At 43.2% G+C, this 22,849-nt stretch overlaps 1 protein-coding gene across 1 annotated transcript in view; it reads left to right on the top strand.

Annotated features, from left to right (window-relative positions):
• The window catches only part of LOC147676774 (uncharacterized), a 347,621-nt gene that overhangs the window by 219,156 nt on the left and 105,616 nt on the right, over positions 1-22,849 (top strand). The window contains exon 3 of the mRNA XM_086945207.1: positions 680-826. Coding sequence (XP_086801333.1) covers positions 680-826 — 147 coding nt within the window. The remainder of the gene's footprint in view (positions 1-679; positions 827-22,849) is intronic.

The following is a 22,849-nucleotide window of genomic DNA, read 5'->3' as shown; positions in this document are numbered from 1 at the left end:
AAATCCACTCCTCTCTCTTCCATACAAACAGCAGATAATTCTATTTCATTTCCCCACATATAATATAATATAGCCTTATAGCCCATCGTAGCGGGCTATACCAGCTATTAAAGGCCTGCTGCAGCGTTAAAGGCCCAAGCCGAAGGCGAGTGACTTTTACAAGGAAGCGGGACTTTAGTAGCTGGTATAGCCCTGCTATGAAGGGCTATAAGGCTATTAGAACATTCTGCCACTAGTGGGCTTATGTTCCAACAAATTAACTAAAGGCCTCTCGGTGTTCGAGGGGTTTAAATTCCCTCGGGCTCCCAGAGGCCTTTGAAAACAACATTAGAATGTTGCTTTGCGGGCCTTTACCGGCCGTAAAAGCAGGGAGCACTCCATTGTCTTCAATGGAGCGCCCAACATTCCAATGTTCTAATAGTAAACAGACCCTCTGACGCTATATAAAACTTTATGTACCTTTATGTATTATATTGTATTCATACGACCTGCTGGTACCCCACCATGGACCACTTTTTCTATATGATTTACAGCTGTACTTTTTTGCTCATATAAAATATAAATAAAAACGTCTTTGAACTTCAAAAGAAACATGGCTACATATACCATACATTAAAATGTTTTTTTATTAAAAATAAGGTATTTGATTATATTAACGAATAAGCTACCTGTTTTGCAGGCCTGGATTCGCACAACTTATACAAGATTGATGACACACCCTGCAGTGACAAGAATGGAACTTGCATGGACAACAGCAATTACTGTGATGGCAAGTACGTGGAAGGCCACTGTGGGGGGCCTGAGGCTCGCCAGTGCTGCGTAAAGGGTGAGTAGGGTTCTAACACTACGCCAAGAAATCAGCAGGTGCAGTGAAATCGTTCATAACAAGTTTCACGAATGTGGGAATAATAAGCAGGCCAAAATGAAGATATATGGCTTAAAAGCATTATTAACTCTGTGCCGTGATGCTCCCATAGATTTGATGGGCCTATTCCCATTAACCAGAACATTAGACTGCACGACACGATATGATTCTACGGTATTTGGACATTAGCAACATGCGCACGGTGTCAATCCCACAAGGAGAAAGTTAAATAGATGCAGTTGCGGCACTTGGGAGGCACAAGAAAGGCTGTATAGCGTCAATGCACACAATTCATTAGCGAAAATACAGCGTTAGAAAGGGTGATGGGCAGTTAAATAATTAAAAAATGTTTAATTTGGTTCAATAATCCATAAACTAGAAACTAAGCAAACAACATTAAAGAACATTTTTAAAGTCACTCTAACACCTTTTTAAGAAGAAGAGAAAGGCGAATTCTCCTGCCGTCCCGGTTACAAATCAAAGATAAAATGTCACTGTCTTCCACAACAATCATCGGGAATGTCACAACAACTCAACAATTGTCTTCATGTTTCCCTCGAACCTAGCAGACGCCCAGATGCAGATGTAAAGCCGATTTCACCTACAAATGGCAAAATCGTAAGCACCATAGTTCTCTAAGAACCCCTAGTCAAACTCTAACTTCCAACAGCAGTAGTAGGCCCATTCCGAATGATAACAAAAGTTATTTATCCCCAGAGGAAAATAATTAATTCAAACCTAGGTAGACCCCTTGCCTAAAGGTGAAAACACTGGGGTTTATTAACAAGTCCTTTGCACCGCCAGTGCGTCACTTTTAACATGGGAAAAGTGACTTACAGGCGGTGCAAAGCGCCTGTAAATAAGCCCCAGTGTATATTGGCATAAGAACATTTAGGCATTTGTGCCTGCTCCGGCAAACCAGTAGTGGGGTGGTGGTGGGGCTTAAAAATAAAAAATGTAAAAACGACTTACCTTCCAGCTGGCAGGCCACCGCCTCTCTTCTGTCCTCTCTATGTGTGTGTGTGTGTGTGGTCTTGTAAAGCGCACTGCTGCCCTGAGGTGTCGTGGCGCTGTAGACCGCTGGGGAACCCGTCCTGGCTATCCCTGTGAGATGGTCCCTACTGGGTATCTCCAAGGTGAAACCAGGCATCCCCGGCGAATGTGGGGGGCCGTTGTAGAGATGAGGCAAGCTAATGCCCAGAGTTGCCGAGTGTGATCCCTGGTTAGAGTAGGCACCGAGGCGAGAATTATCGAGTCCGCTGACCCTAGTCCACGACCCTGCCGCGTCGGGAATTGAACCCTGGTCCCGGGCCGTTCTCTGCTTCCGGGTCTGCCGCCTCTAACCAGTGAGCCACACCACTCCGTCCTCCTATTGGCTTCAATTGGAACGAGAAGCGCTCAGGTTCCCTAAGCCAATCACAATGCTGGAATACAGCATTGTGATTGGTCTAAGCAGCGTGGTTCGGCCCTCAGACTGGGAATGGGAGCCTGGGCTTGTTCTCCGCTCAGGCCCTAATGCGCCACGGGTGGAGAACAGGCAAAGTGCACATGAATGTTTGGCCGGCCCCAGAGGGCCAGGCAAACAATCATGTGCACTCAGGAGGGTGCCACCACTCCTCCCCCTGCTGCTCTGCCTAGCCTCAGCACAAAAAAAGAAAATGATAATAACATTGAGTTGTAATTAAATGTTTCCTTTTTGACTGTGCTGAAAGGCAGTGGGGCAATGCACCTTCGCTTTAGCCACCCCTGCATTTAAGGGTATATTTGCAATGAAATTGCGCAGTGCGGCACCACAATCAAATCTAATGCGCCTAGCTGCGTTATTTAAAAAATGCAAGGATGCACCATATTAACAAGAATACGGCACACCCCTGTACTCACCTCTGCACTGGCGCTAAAAAAAACGACTTGTCAAACTTGTATGGTCTTGGGTTACGGGTTCAAGGAGTGCTATAACTCCGAAACGCGCTGGGGGATATCTGTTGCCAGTGTCGAAATAAAGGCGCTGTAACAACTCTAGGAGTGGCGGTACTGTGGTGTTTTTTGCCAGTGAATCTTTATTGCACCGAGATTGCAGATATCGGATTAAATATATATATATATATATATATATATATATATATATATATATATATATATATATATATATATATATATATTACCTACTGGCGATAGCCAGTAGGTATATATAGTTAGGATTTTTTTCCTATGGGACTTTTGAAAATTCTATGTCTAATAACTTTGGCGTTTGTGGACGGAATCGGCTGAAATTTTCAGGAAAATGGCACATTTTGTTTCTGAGCAGCTCCTGAAAATTTGGGGGGGGGTTCGTCAAGGGGGGGCCGAGAAAAAAGGGGGGTCCCAAAACGCGTTTTTCCCATGTTAATTTCCATAGGGCGGTTGGACTCACTTTTAGCCCGAACGGCTGAATGGATTTCCACGAAACTTGGCAAAATTGTAGGGACTGTTAGCCCGATGTGCCTTTGCTAGGTCTCAATATATGTGCTTCAGTGGATTTTGAGAAATTAACGTTTAAATCAAGATATATATCTGTAACAGCGCTCCGGGCAGCTATCCGGTTAGCGAACCTTTCGCGTATCGGAACTTTGCAAAGCGAAGCTGATTGGCTCTCCGGTGTCTGTCAACATTCTAAACAGTCCGGTGCGGCCGCCATCTTGTCTCTCGGTAGGATCGAGAGACAAGAGGAAGCCAAAACAAAGGGGGAAATGAAGGAAAGGGGGCAAGGTAGACCCCTCCTGACCCCCTAGGATTGATGAGGGGGATATTATAGAGCCACGCCGGGCCCAAAAAAAAAAAAAAAAAAAATCCGATTTTTTCGCCGTAGAGACGCGTCTTGGTAAGCGAACCGGGCAGCTAACTGGGCAGCTAACCGGGAAGCTAACCGGCAGTGTAACGGGAGTCTGAGGAGTAGCTGATTGGCTGTCAACATTGTAAACAGTCCGGAGCGGCCGCCATCTTGTCTCTCGGTAGGATCAAGAGACAAGAGGAGACCAAAACAAAGGGGGAAATGAAGGAAAGAGGGCAAGGTAGACCCCTTCTGACCCCATAGGATTGATGAGGGGGATATTATAAAACCACGCGGGGCCCAAAAAAAAAAAAATCCTGAGGAGTAGCTGATTGGCTGTCAACATTGTAAACAGTCCAGAGCGGCCGCCATCTTGTCTCTCGGTAGGATCGAGAGACAAGAGGTGGAAAAAAAAAGGTGTAAATGAATGAAAGGGGTAAGGCAGACCCCTCCTGAACCCCTAGGATTGATGAGGGGGCTATTAAAGTTCCCTGCGGGGCAAAAGAAAAAAAAAATGCGATTTTTCGCGGTAAAGGTGCTTCCTTGTACGTTAACCGGGCAGCTAACCGGCAGCGTAACGGGAGTCCGACATATTGTGTTTTTTGAACGTTTGTGATATGTGCACGTGTGGATTTTGTCTAATTAAGGTTAAAAAAATATATATATATCTTTAAGCGTGTTCTGGCGCGCTTACGTTTTGGGTTTGGTTTGCGCTGCAGAGACGATACGTCACGGTTATGCGATGCATCATGAGGCGTCTCACGGGCTACGTGATACGTCACTTAATAAAGAATATATTTTACAGCTATAGATATTAGCTTTTAAAAAACCAATGAAATTCACAGAAAAAACCAAAGGTTATAGACCATATATAGTTAGGAATTTGCATTTACAAAACCTTGAAAATTCACTGAAAAAACCATAGGTTATAGACCATATATAGTTAGGGATTAGCATTTAAAAAACCTTATTTTATTTGCACAAAACCATTGAAATTCCATACATAGTTAGTTGCACTAACTATATATCGCGGACCCGCAATCCACTGCTAATGATGTCACATATTACATCATTCATGACATGGCCAGTGACATCACTGATGACATCACTGATGACATCTCAAATGACATCACTGATGACATCACTGATGACATCTCAAATGACATCACTGATGACATCACTGACATCTCATTTGACATTACTGATTACATCACTGATGATATCATTTATGTGATAATACATCTTCAGACTCTAATATAACCTTAGATACACTCAGTGTAAACAGGCACTCACAGACTGTCACACATCCATGGAGTTACTCACACACCTAGTCAGTCATGCAAAGAATCAATCACATCTCCATTTCCTCAACTATACAGTTATACACACCTTACTTATTCAAACATATAGTAACACATATTTACTCTCTTATACAATCCTTGATACAAGTTCACAATGATTCATACAGCCACTCACACATTCACTGGCTCTTATGTTCAGTTATTTATATATGTCAACTCTCACATGGAGTGTGTTTTACATATGTACTTACTTTGACATGTAGCACTGAGATATCCATTCACTCACCAATATACTCATGCACACAGTCAACTGTCCATACAGCTGTTTCTACATGCACTTTTGAACCCATACACCTAGGGAATCAACTGCTCACACATCTATGCACAGAGTTATACACCTCCCAGCCACCCACACACATACTCAGTCTCCCATACAAATACTTGGGCAACCATTCAATAACCCATATAGTTACTGATATAGCTACTGATTTAAACATGCAGCAGTTTACAGAACAACATAAATAATGATTGCCAAATTAAGACACTTTAATCACTAACCCATACACTCAATGAGACACATTTAATCATTCTCTCATACAGTCAGTCATGCACCTACTAAATCCTTCATCCAGACACTTATACATCCACTCATTCTTCAATATGTAAGACATATTTTAACTTTACAGAAACATACAGTCACTGGGTGTTGTCATCAGTGATGTCATCAGTGATGTCATCAGTGATGTCATTTGAGATGTCATCAGTGATGTCATCAGTGATGTCACTGACCATGTCATGAATGATGTAATATGTGACATCATTAGCAGTGGATTGCGGGTCCGCGATATATAGTTAGTGCAACTAACTATATATGGAATTTCAATGGTTTTGTGCAAATAAAATAAGGTTTTTTAAATGCTAATCCCTAACTATATATGGTCTATAACCTATGGTTTTTTCAGTGAATTTTCAAGGTTTTGTAAATGCAAATTCCTAACTATATATGGTCTATAACCTATGGTTTTTTCTGTGAATATATATATATATATATATATATATATATTAGGTTTCCTGTTGATACTTATCAGCGTTGGCAGTTGGCGCTGCACTAGTCGTTTAGGGCCGCCAGTTCCAGCCGCAATCTGGAGGTAGCAAGCATGGTAATGCTATACTGACGGGCCCCATGATGTCCACCGGGAAGAGAAGTTGTTGATGACAGCAGCATGGGAGGCAGTGTTCCTGCAGCGAGGAAATCACTGTACACCCAGCGCAGGATCCAGTCCTCCTTCTGTCTCGAAATGCCCTACTCGGAAGGCCGACGTGACTCGTGGTGACTGGGCACCGTGTTCAGCAGTGAGTACTATTGGGCTAATCTATTTGTATGTCTTGGTCTCCCCCGACCAGAGTTGGATTGGGATTAAAAATCGGCCCGGGCACGATAGAAAAAAGTGGCCCACATTTGCATATTGCCTTTGCAAAACACTGCTTCTGCAAAGTTTTATTAAACAAAAGGGGGGGGGGAGTAAAAAAATGCACCGATTAGCTTGCACTGGTGAAACACATGAATAAAAGTGAGGCCACTTTTGCCTCCGCTCATGTAAATGGGCCGGCCCCAGTGGGAGAAAGGGAGTGACACCTCTGACCTTTGATAAAAGGGAGGTAATGGACGCACATCTACATCCAGAAAGGCCACTCAGGCACCCGCTGTGCTGCTGGCAGCATCAGAACAATGCAGAAACCGCCAAATCGCCCCCCAGACTGCCTAAACAAGCATTTACAAGGCAACGGTCTCGCCTTTGCAAAAGTTAGAGCTATTGGCATTGTAATTGACAACATTTTTATTTATGTGTTGGTTTTGAAAATAGATAAATAAATGGCATTGTCATTTATAATGCCAATAGCTTAATCTCTCGCAAATGCGAGACCTATTGCATTTGCACCCACACAGAGCAACACACAGAGCCACATGCACCCACACACAGACAGAACCACACACACACACACACACAGACAGAACCACACACACAACCAGAACCACACACACACAGTCAGAACCACACACACAGACCGAACCACACACACACACACAGACAGAACCACACACACACACAGACAGAACCCCACACACATTCAACACAGGTTTCAAGTTGTCACTTTACTACGTCTCTAACCACGACGACATGACCTCACTTTCTCGAGACAAAAAGGATTTGGGGAACAACTAAATGGGAGGGCGATGGACAAATATAAGCGGTAGAACTGCATTCTTCAAAAAAATGAAAATTGGACTATAATAAAAATGGTACTATATCTCATAAAAAGTGAGTTTAAAACACAGACACTGTCGCCCTCACCTGCAAGTGTGACTTGATTTACCCCTTGCCTTTAGCTCACGCGCTACGTTTCCAGGCGGCCATTTCCCCCACATATGCACAACCACTCACTCACCTACCAGCAGCCCCTTCCTGTTGGCAACTTTATCAGCCAACGCCAGTTCTCTGGTGATAGTGAGCGCAGGTTTTCCGTGGCGTCCACTCAGGAGATAAGCTACTCTAGCTTGTAATGTACTACCTGAAGCCATTTTCAGCACGGCGGACAAGAGGTGTTATAGGCTGAGAAAACGAAAAAGAGAAACGAAATACTTCCGCTCCAATATAAGAGAGCACTGGAAATTACACATGCAAGGCAGGATCGAGTGCTTTACACTCAGACACGAGCTAGCTCCGGATTGGGTAACAGACAGCGGTTTCCGATTGGTTGTATATAAAAAGAAAAAAAAGAGGCACCTCATAAAAAACAAGCATTTGCTATGCCAATTTTTTTTATACGAAGTGGCAAAGAAAGTAAACAGATGGTGTACAACAGAAGCAACAACAAAGATAAGGAAACCACAGCTCCTGCCATGCGCCTCCCACCTCCGCACTCCGGCCCCTCCTCCCTCCCATTGACGGCAAAAACAGAAGTGAGAAAAAGACAAGCATTGGCCATGTCAATTTTCGTATAAAAAGTGGAAAAGAAAGTAAACACATGGCGCACAACAACAGAAGCTAAACCAGTCACCATGACTCACTCAGTGGTGGGGTGAGGCCGGCCTGTGTGAGTATAGTGGGGCATGGCAATGCACAATCTGGAATCTGCGCAAGCTGCCTGCTCTCGCACAGCCCAAATCCCGCAGAAGCATAATCCAGCCCAAATCGTGTTCCGACCCACCCACCGGGCGCCATCACTGAACTGAGGGGCCGTGCAGAACATATCATCAGAGATCATTGATGCAGTACTGGACGAGCTCAGCAGATAGCAATTACTTGCAGACAAGTTCTATAACACAACAGTGACACTGCTAAATCCAGCGCATCACAATAGGGACAGAAATGATACATGAGAAGATTACGAGTGAACAAATTACAAAAGCAGACGTTAAGTTACATGAGGCAAAAGTGACAATTGTGAGCAAACAAAATACACGAGGTAGCAAAAGGTACATTACAGGAGGAATAGACTGGAACGTCGGCGAGAGGGAGGGTGTAACGCCTACAACTAGATAAGGGGTGGGGCTTAAAAAAGAGAGAAAAACGCCCCCGAATCTGCTCAAGCCGGGGCTAGAACAGAGTGACGCCCCTCTCCTCCAATGGCTGGCCAGCATTTACGGGGCCAGCCAATGGAGAAGAGGGGCGGGTTCAAGCCCCCATACTAGACATCATTAAATCTTCAGCTCCGCCCACCACTGCTTACAGCAGTGGGGACGAGGCCTCGACCTAAAAAGCAGCCCACAGCTGAGATTGCCCCCGACCCCCACTTATGTGTTTGTTACACAATGCATGTGGCTGCAATAAGTGGAGACTGTCAGATTTTGCACCTGATATGAATGGGATCAATTCATTCATGTTTAAAGCCCCAGCTCGAACTCAGAGAGGAAAGACATCCGATTACAAATTGGGGAGATTTTTAGACTTTACCTTAGAGCATAAGGACGGCGTGGTATTTTCGTGTGCCTGTTTGTTCTTTGGTGTCGGCATACTGACGCAGCTTCATAACGCTTTTGCATGATACAGACCAATGCATTATGGGAGCAGTAGTCCTGACCGGTAGATTTGGACACTGTTTCTGAAGTATATAGGAGGATCGTAGTACATATTTACGATGCTATATTTTCACATGTAAACAAGGAGGGAGCCAGGCCCGGATGGACAGATGAGGAGGCAGGGCCTTCTATAAACAAACACACAAAAGAGTGCCTCACCACCTACAATAGAATCCACACTTAAGGAGAGTTAACCACGCAAGTTGTCGTAATCAACTGGGTATTTTTATTTATACCAACGTTTTTTATCAGTTAATTAAATTTTGTCGCAAAATCATGAATGAGAAAACACACAAAGACAGTTATCAACAGTACATATTTACACCAAAATTAATGAACTAGTCATTAAGCAAATGAATTGTGATCTAATAGAAAGACATTCAAGCATAGATGACCAAATGATTTAAAAAAACAAACAGAATAATTTAAGCATGTGCAGTATAAAACAGTGAATTTACACAAAATAGGAAATGGGTTTAGTGCCCAGAAAAGGTGAGAAAAAAGGAAAGAAATTAGCAATGAAGCAAATACAGTTTGTAACTCTTTTTACAACCAACAAAAGCTGGTGTGAGGGAACAGATCACAATAATTCTTTGCTAACTGGCCGACGCGTTTCGATTCCAGGTAGTGGTTTCCCGGAATCTCATCAGGGCGCAATGAATCTGTCTGTGGGGTAAAAGAGGGTAACCGAATTTAATTTATGGAATGGTAGACACTGGGCCCCTTTAAAGTGACACCTCATTGTTTATAATGAACCTACCAGTGTAGGTTGGGCTCACCTCGACCACATAACGAAAAGCCCAATCCTGCACTTTCTGACTCAACGTGCTCTTTTTCGAATTCATTTCACCGCCTACACTGGTAGTTCATTATAAACAATGAAGTGTCACTTTAAAGGGGCCCAGTGTCTACCATTCCATAAATTAAATTTGGTTACCCTCTTTTACCCCACAGACAGATTCATTGTGCCCTGATGAGATTCCGGGAAACCACTAAATGGAATCGAAACGCGTCGGCCAGTTAGCAAAGAATTATTGTGATCTGTTCCCTCACACCAGCTTTTGTTGGTTGTAAAAAGAGTTACAAACTGTATTTGCTTCATTGCTAATTTCTTTCCTTTTTTCTCACCTTTTCTAGGCACTAAACCCATTTACTATTTTGTGTAAATTCACTGTTTTATACTGCACATGCTTAAATTATTCTGTTTGTTTTTTTAAATCATTTGGTCATCTATGCTTGAATGTCTTTCTATTAGATCACAATTCATTTGCTTAATGACTAGTTCATTAATTTTGGTGTAAATATGTATTGTTGATAACTGTCTTTGTGTGTTTTCTCATTCATGACTTTGCGACAAAATTTAATTAACTGATAAAAAACGTTGGTATAAATAAAAATACCCAGTTGATTACGACAACTTGCGTGGTCAACTCTCCTTAAGTGTGGATTCTAATGTAGGTGGTGAGGCACTCTTTTGTGTGTATATTTTCATATGTATCATTTTGGCTCCTGCATCTTGTGTGGAATCATGCGGATAGCTATTAGACAGTAATGTTTGTTGAAGAGCGTGAGTCTAACCCACATCCATATATCTGTCTTTCATTTCAAAATAAGAACTAAATGGGACCTCACAAGTTTATTTTGAAAGGGGCCTGCCTACATAATGAATTCATGTTGTAAAGTGGTGTGTCTCGCCTACAGCCTAAGATTAATGCAGCACGATTTATTTTCACATGCAAATATTATCTGTGAACCAGCGCACTGGCTTTATTTAGAGCCTATGTGATTACTTGGTTAAAATGTTCATGAAGGCTGTTCATTCTATTTTACTATTTTGGTGCCTTTAGTACATTTTATTCTATGTGTCACCGTGACTACGTCTGTGCATTATGCAAGTAGAGATAAACGATTGGATCGATTAGTGGATTTTCAAAACAATAATTTCCACTATAGACACTATTTATACTGTATATATGTATTACACAAGCATTTGGTACACCAATTTTAAATTATGAACGAATTTTAGTTAACATGACTTCGTATATGTCTATGATTATAGTAGAGTATATAGGCTGATGCCAAATTGGTGCCAATCAGACTGAAGAAGGCTGCTGCGACAGGCGAAACCCGTCTCTCTGTGCTGGGTCGAAGGAGGCTTGAATTGAATAAAAGAGCCTTTACCTGAAAAGCCCTTGTGTGCGTGCTCTTCTCCTTAAGTGGAGCATAGGTTTCCTGTTGATATATATATATATATATTCACTGAAAAAACCATAGGTTATAGACCATATATAGTTAGGAATTCGCATTTACAAAACCTTATTTTACTCACACAAAACCATTTAAATTCCATATATAGTTAGTTGCACTAACTATATATCGCGCACCCGCAATCCACTGCTGATGATGTCACATATTACATCATTCATGACATGGTCAGTGACATCACTGATGACATCACTGATGACATCTCAAATGACATCACTGATGACATCTCAAATGACATCACTGATGACATCACTGATGACATCTCATTTGACATTACTGATCACATCACTGATGATATCATTCATGTGATAATACGATGAACCTCTTCAGACTCTAATATAACCTTAGATACAATCAGTGTAAACAGACACTCACAGACTGTCACTCATCCATGGAGTTACTCACACACCTAGTCAGTCATGCAAAGAATCAATCACACCTCCATTTCCTCAACTATACAGTTATACAAACTTTACTTATTCAAACATATACTAACACATATTTACTCTCTTATACAATCCCTGATACAAGTTCACAATGATCCATACAGCCACTCACACATTCACTGGCTCTTATGCACAGTTATTTATATATGTCAACTCTCACATGTACTGTGTTTTACATATGTACTTACTTTGACATGTAGCACTGAGATATCCATTCACTCACCAATACACTCATGCACACAGTCAACCACCCATACAGCTGTTTCCACTTGCACTTTTGAAACCATACATCTAGTGAATCAACTGCTCACACATCTATGCACAGAGTCATACACCTCCCAGCCACCCACACACACACACTCAGTCTCCCATACTAATACTTGGGCAACCAATCAATAACCCATATAGTTACTCATATAGCTACTTATCAACACATGCAACAGTTTACAGAACAACAGACATAATGATGCACAAATTAAGACAGTTTAGTCACTAACCCATGCAATCAGTGAGACACATTTAATCACTCACTCATACAGTCAGTCATGCACCTACTAAATCCTTCATCCAGGCACTTATACATCCACTCATTCTTCAATATGTAAGACATATTTTAACTTTACAGAAACATACAATCACTGGATGTTGTCATCAGTGATGTCATCAGTGATGTCATTTGAGATGTCATCAGTGATGTCATCAGTGATGTCACTGACCATGTCATGAATGATGTAATATGTGACATCATCAGCAGTGGATTGCGGGTGCGCGATATATAGTTAGTGCAACTAACTATATATGGAATTTAAATGGTTTTGTGTGAGTAAAATAAGGTTTTGTAAATGCGAATTCCTAACTATATATGGTCTATAACCTATAGTTTTTTCAGTGAATTTTCAAGGTTTTGTAAATGCTAATTCCTAACTATATATGGTCTATAACCTATGGTTTTTTCAGTGAATTTTAAAGGTTTTGTAAATGCTAATTCCTAACTATATATGGTCTATAGCCTATGTTTTTTTCAGTGAATATATATATATATATACATACATAAACATATATCATCTGTATATCTATATAAATACAAACATAAATGCATGCATACATATACTTATATGCATACAGATGCATGTTATTTACATGAAAGTTGAAAAAACACTAATAAAAGCAAAGCTAAAAAGCCACCTCATTACAAACAGAATGGCTTTAACTTAAACGAGGGCGAGATCTATTGCATTTTCAATGCTTGTTTACTTTGGTTCCATCAAGAAGGCATTCAGATGTGTCACACATTTGCCATAAATTCTGAATGTTAGCACTCTAGTTGCACATTAGATCACTGTAGTAAAGCTACTGCTCACCAGGTACGACTGCTGCTGGTATTCAAAGTGCATGTTTCAGTCTGCATGTCACAATTTTTTTAATGAAATAGAAGAGGATTTGAGAAGTCACTCAAAATGATCCCTAATTTTTCTTTCTGAAGCAATAATCATACTTTCTATGGCAAAATTAACCCCCTCATGTTGTTCCTTTTTAAATTGAGTGTTTTCAGACTTACCACTTCATTCCAATCAAGATGGCTTCTGGTGTGCCATACTTTTGTCATAAGTAAGACTGTTAGCGCTCTAGTTGTTCTTTAGAACACTCTGGGACATTCTGTCATTGGGCTATACTTGGGGTACATCTGGGTGATATTTGGGCTACATTTAGGCTCTTTTGTCTCTGGTGGCCATCTTGGGAGACTGTATGTCAGAATTTTTTAATGAAATTGAAGATGGTTTGAGAAGTCACTCAAAATGTGCCCTAATTTTTCTTTCTGCAGCACTAATCATAATTCATATGGCAAAATATACCCCCTCATTTTGTTCCTTTTTAATTTAAATGTTTTAAGAGTTACCACTTTATTCCAATCAAGATGGCTTCATGTGTGCCATACCTTTGTAATAAGTAGGACTGTTAGCGCTCTAGTTGTTCTTTAGAACACTCTGGGACATTCTGTCATTGGGCTATACTTGGGCTACATCTGGGTGATATTTGGGCTTCATTTGGGCTCTTTTGTCTCTGGTGGCCATTTTAGGAGACTGCATGTCAGAATTTTTTAATGAAATAGAAGAGGATTTGGAAAGTCACTCAAAATGTGCCCTAATTTTTCTTTCTGCAGCACTAATAATACCTTCTACTGCATAATATACCCCCTCATTTTGTTCCTTTTTAAATTAAATGTTTTAAGAGTTACCACTTTATTCCCATCACGATGGCTCCAGGTGTGCTATACCTTTGTAATAAGTAGGACTGTTAGCGCTCTAGTTGTTCTTTAGAACACTCTGGGACATTCGGTCATTGGGCTATACTTGGGCTACATCTGGGTGATATTTGGGCTACATTTGGGCTCTTTTGTCTCTGGTGGCCATTTTGGGAGACTGCATGTCAGAATGTTTTAATGAAATAGAAAAGGATTTGAGAAGTCACTCAAAATGTGCCTTAATTTTTCATTCTGCAGCACTAATCATACTTTCTATGGCAAAATATACCCCCTCATGTTGTTTCTTTTTAAATTAAATGTTTTAAGAGTTACCACTTTATTCCAATCAAGATGGCTTCAGGTGTGCCATACCTTTGTAATAAGTAGGACTGTTAGCGCTCTAGTTGTTCTTTAGAGCACTCTAGGAGGCTGCAGTAGAACACAAAGGAATCAACTGACAGTCTCTGTCCTTGTTGGATGTACATGTTTTACTGAGAATGTCAGACTTCATTTTGACATGACTGAGAAAGATAATGTGAATTTACAGAAAATATGCTTTCAGTTTAGCTTATAGATCCCCTTCCAAACCACTGTGGGAAAATCATGAGATATTCGTTTTCTTTCAAACAATATTCATGATATCACAGCAGAAGGTTTTTTCACATGGTAAAATCACCTTAGAACCCACCACAATTCCTAAAACGAGTATGGTACCATCAACAAATGATTTATAATGTAACTAAAGTCCTAAAACCCTCTATTAACAACAATGCTTTTTAATGAGGTGCTATCATGTATATTGGTCCCAAGATGGCTGCCAACACTTCTTGGATGAAGTGCTGACAGCCAATCAGATCAGATGTGTGGTTAGGCTCCGCCCAGATATATATCTTTTTTTGAACCTAAATTACTCAAAATCCACTGGAGCACATATATTGAGACCTAGCAAAGGCACATCGGGCTAACAGTCCCTACAATTTTGCCAAGTTTCGTGCAAATCCATTCAGCCGTTCGAGCTAAAAGTGAGGCCAACCGCCCTATGGAAATTAACATGGGAAAAATGTGTTTTGGGACCCCCCTTTTTTCTCGGCCCCCCCTTGATGAAACCCCCCCCAAATTGTCAGGGGCTGCTTAGAAACAAAATGTTCAATTTTCCTGAAAATTTCAGCCAATTCCGTTCACAAACGCCAAAGTTATTAGACATAGAATTTTCAAAAATCCCATAGAGAAAAAATCCTAACTATATATACCTACTGGCGACCGCCAGTAGGTAATATATATATATATATATATAAATATCTGCAATACCTTGCAGCGCTCCACCTCTCAGGCGAAAAAACAAGGCATGGACCACTTCATTGTAGCTTGCAAATTTTATTCACCCCAACAGCTAGTCATGACGCGTTTCGGCCGTCCCTGCGGCCTTAGTCACATGACGATGCCAAATACTCAGCCTCTTTTAAAGTGCAAGTGCTCACATGTGCAAATAGAAATAGAAAAAATACTCTCTGTTTTTAATAGATTGTTGAGTATGATGTCTCATATATAACCCTATGAATACGTTTAGAAAAGACAATTTCAAACAACTTCTTATGTTGTGACTATCTTACGCTTTGGTCAAAAAAGGCAATAATCCATCAAACATTGAATTTTTAAAACTAATAGCATAAATGCTTATTCATGTTCCAAAACATAATTTACAACGAAGTTTAACCATTTGCCATGCCTGTTAATAGTAACATGTGCTCACCCTAACGTGCTCAAAACATAAATTATTGAAAAAGAAATCTTTGAGAAAATCATAAAATTGTTCACAATTCAACCCTATGCAATACGAAAAAATTGCACATGAAATAATTTTGTAAGTATGATATGAGTCACTAAACACCATGAACAGGTTATTTTCACAATAGTATGCATGAATGCTTATTTTGTCTAACACATAATTGTTTTACTTGCATTCTCATTGGTATGCATAACTACTTATAAAGCTTAAACCATAATTGTTTAATTTACATAGGAGGATCCTCTCCTATGATGTTGCTAAAGTGAACTCGTAATATGTATATATATATATATATACACACACACACACATATACATATATATATTGCACAATTTACATAATTATCAATTAAATAATTAATTTGAATAGAAATTAATTAAAATTAATTTACTTCCCACCATATACCCCTACAAATCTCACAACCCGTACCTGAATCTTAACTTTAAAAAAATTACAACTAACATTAATAATTTTCAATTAAATAATACATATTAGTTAAAAATGATCCCTATAAATCCCACCAGCCTCTAAGGTACTTACAATCAGAAAAAATTATTAAATTAAATTAAAAAACATATACAATTAAAATATACACTAAAATACATCAAATTTATTAGAAAACGATATCGTTAAAAAAAAATTCTAAACGATAATAACATAGATATTTTTGTAAACTATATTAACAATTTTAAAATTATTAAAAGCTATATTACTTACCTTAAAATCGATATTTTTGTTAATGATATTCTTGCACATTATATTTCTGTATGACGATATTTCAAACTCGATATTGATGTATCTCAATATTTACATTTTGATATTTTGTCCGAATCCTGGCATAGAGAGTGGCCAACAATCTTCCCACCACAGTGACGGGGAAGACCAAGACAGCAAAATCTCTTTCTTATCCAGAGTTCCTGCACATGGATTTACTGAATGCAGGAACAATAACCCCAATTTTACTAGCTGGCATAGCCTGGACCCCTTCAATGTCCTCTGCTCAAATCACAGGCAAGGCATGAGGGCTGCCCCCCCCCCTCCAGACCACAATCTTCACTTCTTCACAGATGTTGTTTTGGGGCTGATTGGATGTACTCTGGTTTTGTAAGTGCTGGAATCCCTGTGTTTAGCCCTCCTAAGGTTAGATCCCTTCATCTCTTTGCACTTTCTTAGCTACATATTTTATGTCGCCGGAACTGTAGAAACTCATACCACTTCATAGATGGCAGATATTGGCTCATGCAGCAGCATCCTTCCTTGCACTCATGAGTAAGACAGGTACACACCAAAACACTTCAAGCATAGGCCAGACTGCACTCATACACTTCTTCCTGTCAATTAAAACTGAATGCTTAAGCAAACTATCAATCACTAATTTTCTCTTCAACTCTTCAAATGTATGCAGAGGCAGGGCAACAAGTCATACTATAAGCACCTCTCAGGTCCTTTTGGGAAACACCCATTACAACGACGGTCTTTTCAGGCGATGCCATTGCAACGCGACTTTGACATCGCAGGAGGCTTTACATCGCATGCTTTTAGAATGCATGCTACAACTCCGCATTGAATTTTACATCACTAGTAATGACAACGCGTGTGCAAGATGATGGATTATGACCGATGCAAGATGATGAAAGGGTGGATGGATGAAGGATGGATGTATGAAGGATGGATGTATGGATGGATAAAAGGTTGCATGGATGAATGATGGATGGATGTGTGAAAAGGTGGGTGGATGAATGATGGGTGGATGGATGGATGGAAGGGTGGATGGATGAAGGATGGATGTATTGATGGAAGGATGAAAGGGTGGATGGATGGATGGAAGGATGAAAGGGTGGATGGATGGATGTTTGGATAGAAGGATGAAAGTGTGGATGGATGAAGGATGGATGTATGGATGAAAGGGTGGATGGATAAAGGATGGATGTATGGATGAATAAAAGGTTACATGGATGAATTATGGATGGATGGATGTGTGAAAATATGGGTGGATGAATGATGGGTGGAAGGGTGGATGAATGAAGGATTAATGTCTGGACGGAAGGATGAATAGGTGGATGGATGAAGGATGGATGTATAGATGGATAAAAAGTTGCATGGATGAATGATGGATGGATGTGTGAAAAGGTGGGTGGATGAATGATGGATGAATGATGGGTGGATGGATGGATGAATAGAAGGGTGGATGGGTGAAGGATGAAAGGATGGATGGATGAAGGATGGATTTATAGATGGAAGGATGAAAGGGTAGATGGATGAAGGATGGATGGATGTGTGAAAGGGTGGGTGGATGAATGATGGATAGATGGATGGATGGAAGGGTGGATGGATGAAGGATGGATGCATGGGTGGAAGGATGAAAGGGTGGATGGATGAAGGATGGATGTATGGATGGATAAAAGGTTGCATGGATAAATGATGGATGGATGTGTGAAAAGATGGGTGGATGAATGATGGATGGATGGCTGAAAGGGATGATGGATGAAGGATGGATGGATGGATGTGTGAAAGGGTGGGTGGATGAATGATGGATGGATGGAAGGATGCAAGGGTGGATGGATGAAGGATGGGTGTATGGATGAGGCATTGGCTATCTTAATGCACATTCAAATATTTGCACTGTACAGTTTATGAGCTGTATATTGTGAGCATAGGCCGGGATGGCCCAAAGCCCCGCCTTGCCTCTGAAAGGCCTCCTCTCTCTAGAAGTATCGCTCTGGTATGTTCAGCTCTGCTGCATCTCCATAGATTGCAGGTGGAATGCATTGTGAGCAGCACCCAGGGTCGCGCAGTGCAAAGAACGGAGGGCAGCAGAGTTTGATAACCACATCAAAGCACACCAACATCTGTTGAGGCCAAAGACAACCCTAGCTCCAGAAATTAACCTCCTGAACCTCTTAAACATTAACCTCAGTGGAGAAACGTTAGACAACAAGAGCCTATTTGTCAGTGGTCCCTCAGAGAGATGTGATATTTTAGCAGGAACAGTGTGAGAAGGACTCGAGGGGTGTTGTGTCCTAGTGGACACAGTCTAAGGGTTAATATTGTAAGCCAACACTTAACACCCACCCACCACTGATGTCACGAGACCACGTGACACAGCTAATAAAGAGAGCCGAGCGCACGTGCTCCAGGCTCACTAACCGACTAGCGATCTGGTGTCCGTGTCGCAGCCATTAGCAGCATGTGGGCCTAGGGCCCCGACACAACATTTGGCGACGAGGAGTGGTGGCTGTGTTCACGCGTGCCGAAGCCATTTTCGTCGTGGGTGAGGGGGAGAGAATGCTGCCCGAGTGAAGGGCCCCCCTGGAGAGGCGGCACCGACCGCCGAGAGGCCCGTGGGGCGTGTGCTGTGCCCCGGGCCGAGTCATCGATAAGGAGAGAGCGGACCGGGCAGTGCCCACCTGCACCGGCCGCAACTGTGCCCCAAGCGGTCCGACTGGAGCCCACCCGGGTCGGCCGCAGCAGCAGGGACCCCCACCGGAGTGGAGTGCTGGCCGGGCGGAGCCCACTCGCCACGGCCGCAACGGAAGAATTGGCCCGTAGGCCGGAGGTGAGCCCGGGTGCTGGGAATGGCCCCGGGGGGTCGCGGATGCCAGAAGCGACGCCCTCATGTAAGCGCACCAAGCAGAGCTCACCATCATGGCCAAGGCGCCCTGCCGCAAGAAATGCGGCCGAAAATAAACTTTACAATAAAGCAAGGCCAGCGGAGCCCACCCGCGGCCTGCTAGGAGCACCTTCTGTCCCCGCCACGCAGCGTGTGTAGTATGAGGCTGCTGCGACGGGAGAATATTGAAAGCGGAGCCCACCCGCTGCGCCCAAAAATTAACATTGAATAAGGCAACGCCAGCAGAGCCCACCCGCGGCCTGCCTGAAGTGTCCCCTGTCTCCAGCCCCGCACAGCGTGTAAGCAGAGGAGCTGCCGCGGGCGGGGAGAGCAAGAAGGAGAAAGCAGCGTATGGCCCGCGGCAAACCAGAGCGGCGCCGACACCCCCTCATGCAGCCCGCAGAGAGGAAGAGAGTGAGGAGACTCGGAGCAGCGCGTGGAAGAGCTGCTGGGCGGTGACACAAAGCGGAGCCCACCCGCAATCACAAGTGCCCCAAGCCAAAGCACACTGACAAACCCCCACGCAACACAGAGCAAGGACCCTGCCGCGGGTGGAGGACAACGAGAGAAATTACAGTCCCTGGGCAGACATTCCCGGAACACAGGGCAAACCCACGTGGGACACCAGTAATGCAGCCTCAGCAGGCACCCCCCCATCGCACCATAAACATTCTTGTGCCCCACTCCCCCCATGTTTCAAAAACAAAAAATGAAAGAAAGGAAACTGGACTTACCTGCAGTCAGCAGTGACTCCCGCCCCCTCCTATCATGCACACTCTAGGGAAGACAGCAGATTCTACAAGCCCGGGACTTCAGGTGGAAAACAGACAACATGGCACCAAGAAGAAACAGGCTTCTGCTGCAGGGACTCAAAATCCTACACTGCCAGCTAGTGGACATTGGGGGAAACTGCACCCAAAAGAAGCACAAGGAAGGAAAGAAGCACAAGACAGCACAAGGGAAAGCCTACAGAACGAGAACAAGCCTGCAGCAACGCGGACGTAGACTGAGACACATCACCACTGCAGAAGTGACGCCTGTGGCCACAGGTGCTCACCGCAAAAGCAGGAGAGAAAACAACCTCACGCTGAACGAACAGGGAGAGTCAAGACGTCTACCGCAAGCAGCAAGATTCAAAGGCAACCGATGGAAGAGCGCAAGTGTAGCCCAGACGCGGACAGTACAGGACAGCGCCTAACAGAGAGGAAGCCACACCCAAAGCACCATAAGACGTGCGAGGCAAGTACCCAAGTGTGAAGAAGAAAAGTGTGACACGCAAGTGGAAGAGCGACAACGCCAAAGAAACTAAAAGTGCAAGGAACAAAGCTACACTGAAGATGTACCGCGGCCGGTACGAAGTGAAGCAAGAACTTGTGACCGCAATGCACACTGACGTGCAATGGGAGAGTGACGCAAAGTTACCCCGCAGCCAAAAGGAGGCGAAGTAACCACGCACGGTCAACGCCCCCAGAAGCTAAAGAGCCTCACAAGTGCGCCCACCGGAGAAGATTCAAGGAGAGGTGATGTAACCCTCCGGTACCTGCAGAGCATAAGAAGAGTGCAGAAGAAAGTGCGCAGACGCTCAGACAAAAGTGCGCCAATGCAAAAGCCGATCACCCAGGTGATCGCCCGTGAAGGAAAAAGAAGATAACCGACCTGCCAACAGGTCGCCGGAAGGCTGACCCGCCATAAAGGCGCAGCGAAGGTATTCTGCCAAGAAGTCAGGATGAAGATGTCCTGCCGTAAGACGTCCGTGAACTGAGAGATCAGGAAAATGTCCGAAAGAAGACCCGGAGAGACGGACGCAACACTCACAAGAAAAGAAGTAATAGGAGGCAAGAGAGAAGATCGTAATGACCGGTCCAGTCACCGAAGAGTGGAGAGAAGACCGTGTCCTAATGACAGGACAAGACCAGATGGAAACAGGTGGAGTGCACGCTGCTTTAAGAAGCCTGGTCAGCAAGACAAAGGAAGAAAGGTGACCGCACTGTGTCACGAAAAGGAGAAGGGAGAATGAGTGGCACAACGCCATGGAGAAAAGAATGAAGAAAGAAGTCATGTGGCACGACGCCAAGAACAACATCTGGAAAAGGGGAGGAGAAGTGTGATAAGTCTACACACTTAAAAGAAGAAGAGGTGACACACCACAACATCGTGTACAGTGACCCACATGTCCAGGAGAACACTGAGGGCACCAAGAACAGAACAGGCACCCATTCACAAGACCCTGACGACCCGTGGACAGTTGGAGAGCACAGGCCAGACCATTGGCAACACCCACCTTTGGGATCGAGCGGAAACCTGGATGCGGAGGGAGCTCAGATGGCCTGAACAAGGAGAACTGACCATTCCACTCCAGCCCGTGGAGATCCAAGGGGCAAAGGCCTCAGGGACACCAGTGGCAGAGGGTCCCGACACGAGAGATGGATCCATCGCCGTCTAACCTGCACGTCCCAGGAAGAAGAGAAACTTGTGCGCAAAGGCAGGAGTCAACAACTACCCTTCAGGTGGAGCTACGGACTTTGTGAGTTAGTACCCTCATCGTCTCCTCCATTCACACGCAGACTGTGGAGTTCGAGCAACGCTGTGGAATAATACCCGGCCCAGTGGAAACCTGATGTAAAGGGCCTCCGGTACATCTCGTGGCAGGAGAACACCCGAGAGAGGAGCGTCCTAATGAGAAGAATGTCCTTCAGACACTCCATCCTTTGTAATGTGAAGCCAAGCTGCTGACAGTGAAGAAACCGACGGACCAGCGGAAGACAACATCATCCACGTCCAACATCTTGTCATCCTGTTTGACGGCATCCTCAAAAACAAGATCTCAGTGGACTGACCAACACACTTACACGGTGCAAGTCCACAAGAGCATGCCCACCAAGAACCCAGACGTCAAGCCAAGTAGAACTAAAGTTTCAGCAGCAATTTCCACCGTCGTCATCAAGCAAGCAGCTGAAGAGACTCATTGTAAATTTGTAATTACTGTATATTTATGTACTTCCTCCCACAGGTTCGGACTTTTTGTCTTTCCTTAATTTTTATCAAATTTTGGGAGGAATGTTGTGTCCTAGTGGACACAGTCTAAGGGTTAATATTGTAAGCCAACAATTAACACCCACCCACCACTGATGTCACAAGACCACGTGACACAGCTAATAAAGAGAGCCGAGCGCACGTGCTCCAGACTCACTAACCGACTATCGATCTGGTGTCCGTGTCGCAGTCATTAGCAGCATGTGGGCCTAGGGCCCGACACAACAGAGGGGCTCTGCACATTTTAAGCAGCGAATATATTTGTGTGGGACACAAGAGCACAAAGGGTGCAAATACACAGCTGACCGTATCCTGAAGTTTCTATTCAGGCTTCGCAAAGGACCAACTGTCTTGGACTGTTAGGAAAAATAGAAGCACTTCCTCTACACAATTTTAGGACTTGTAATGTGATTA

Source organism: Lissotriton vulgaris, chromosome 12 (genome assembly GCF_964263255.1).
Source record: "Lissotriton vulgaris chromosome 12, aLisVul1.2, whole genome shotgun sequence".
Classification (NCBI taxonomy): domain Eukaryota; kingdom Metazoa; phylum Chordata; class Amphibia; order Caudata; family Salamandridae; genus Lissotriton; species Lissotriton vulgaris.
This window is presented reverse-complemented; position numbering and strand designations above follow the sequence as displayed.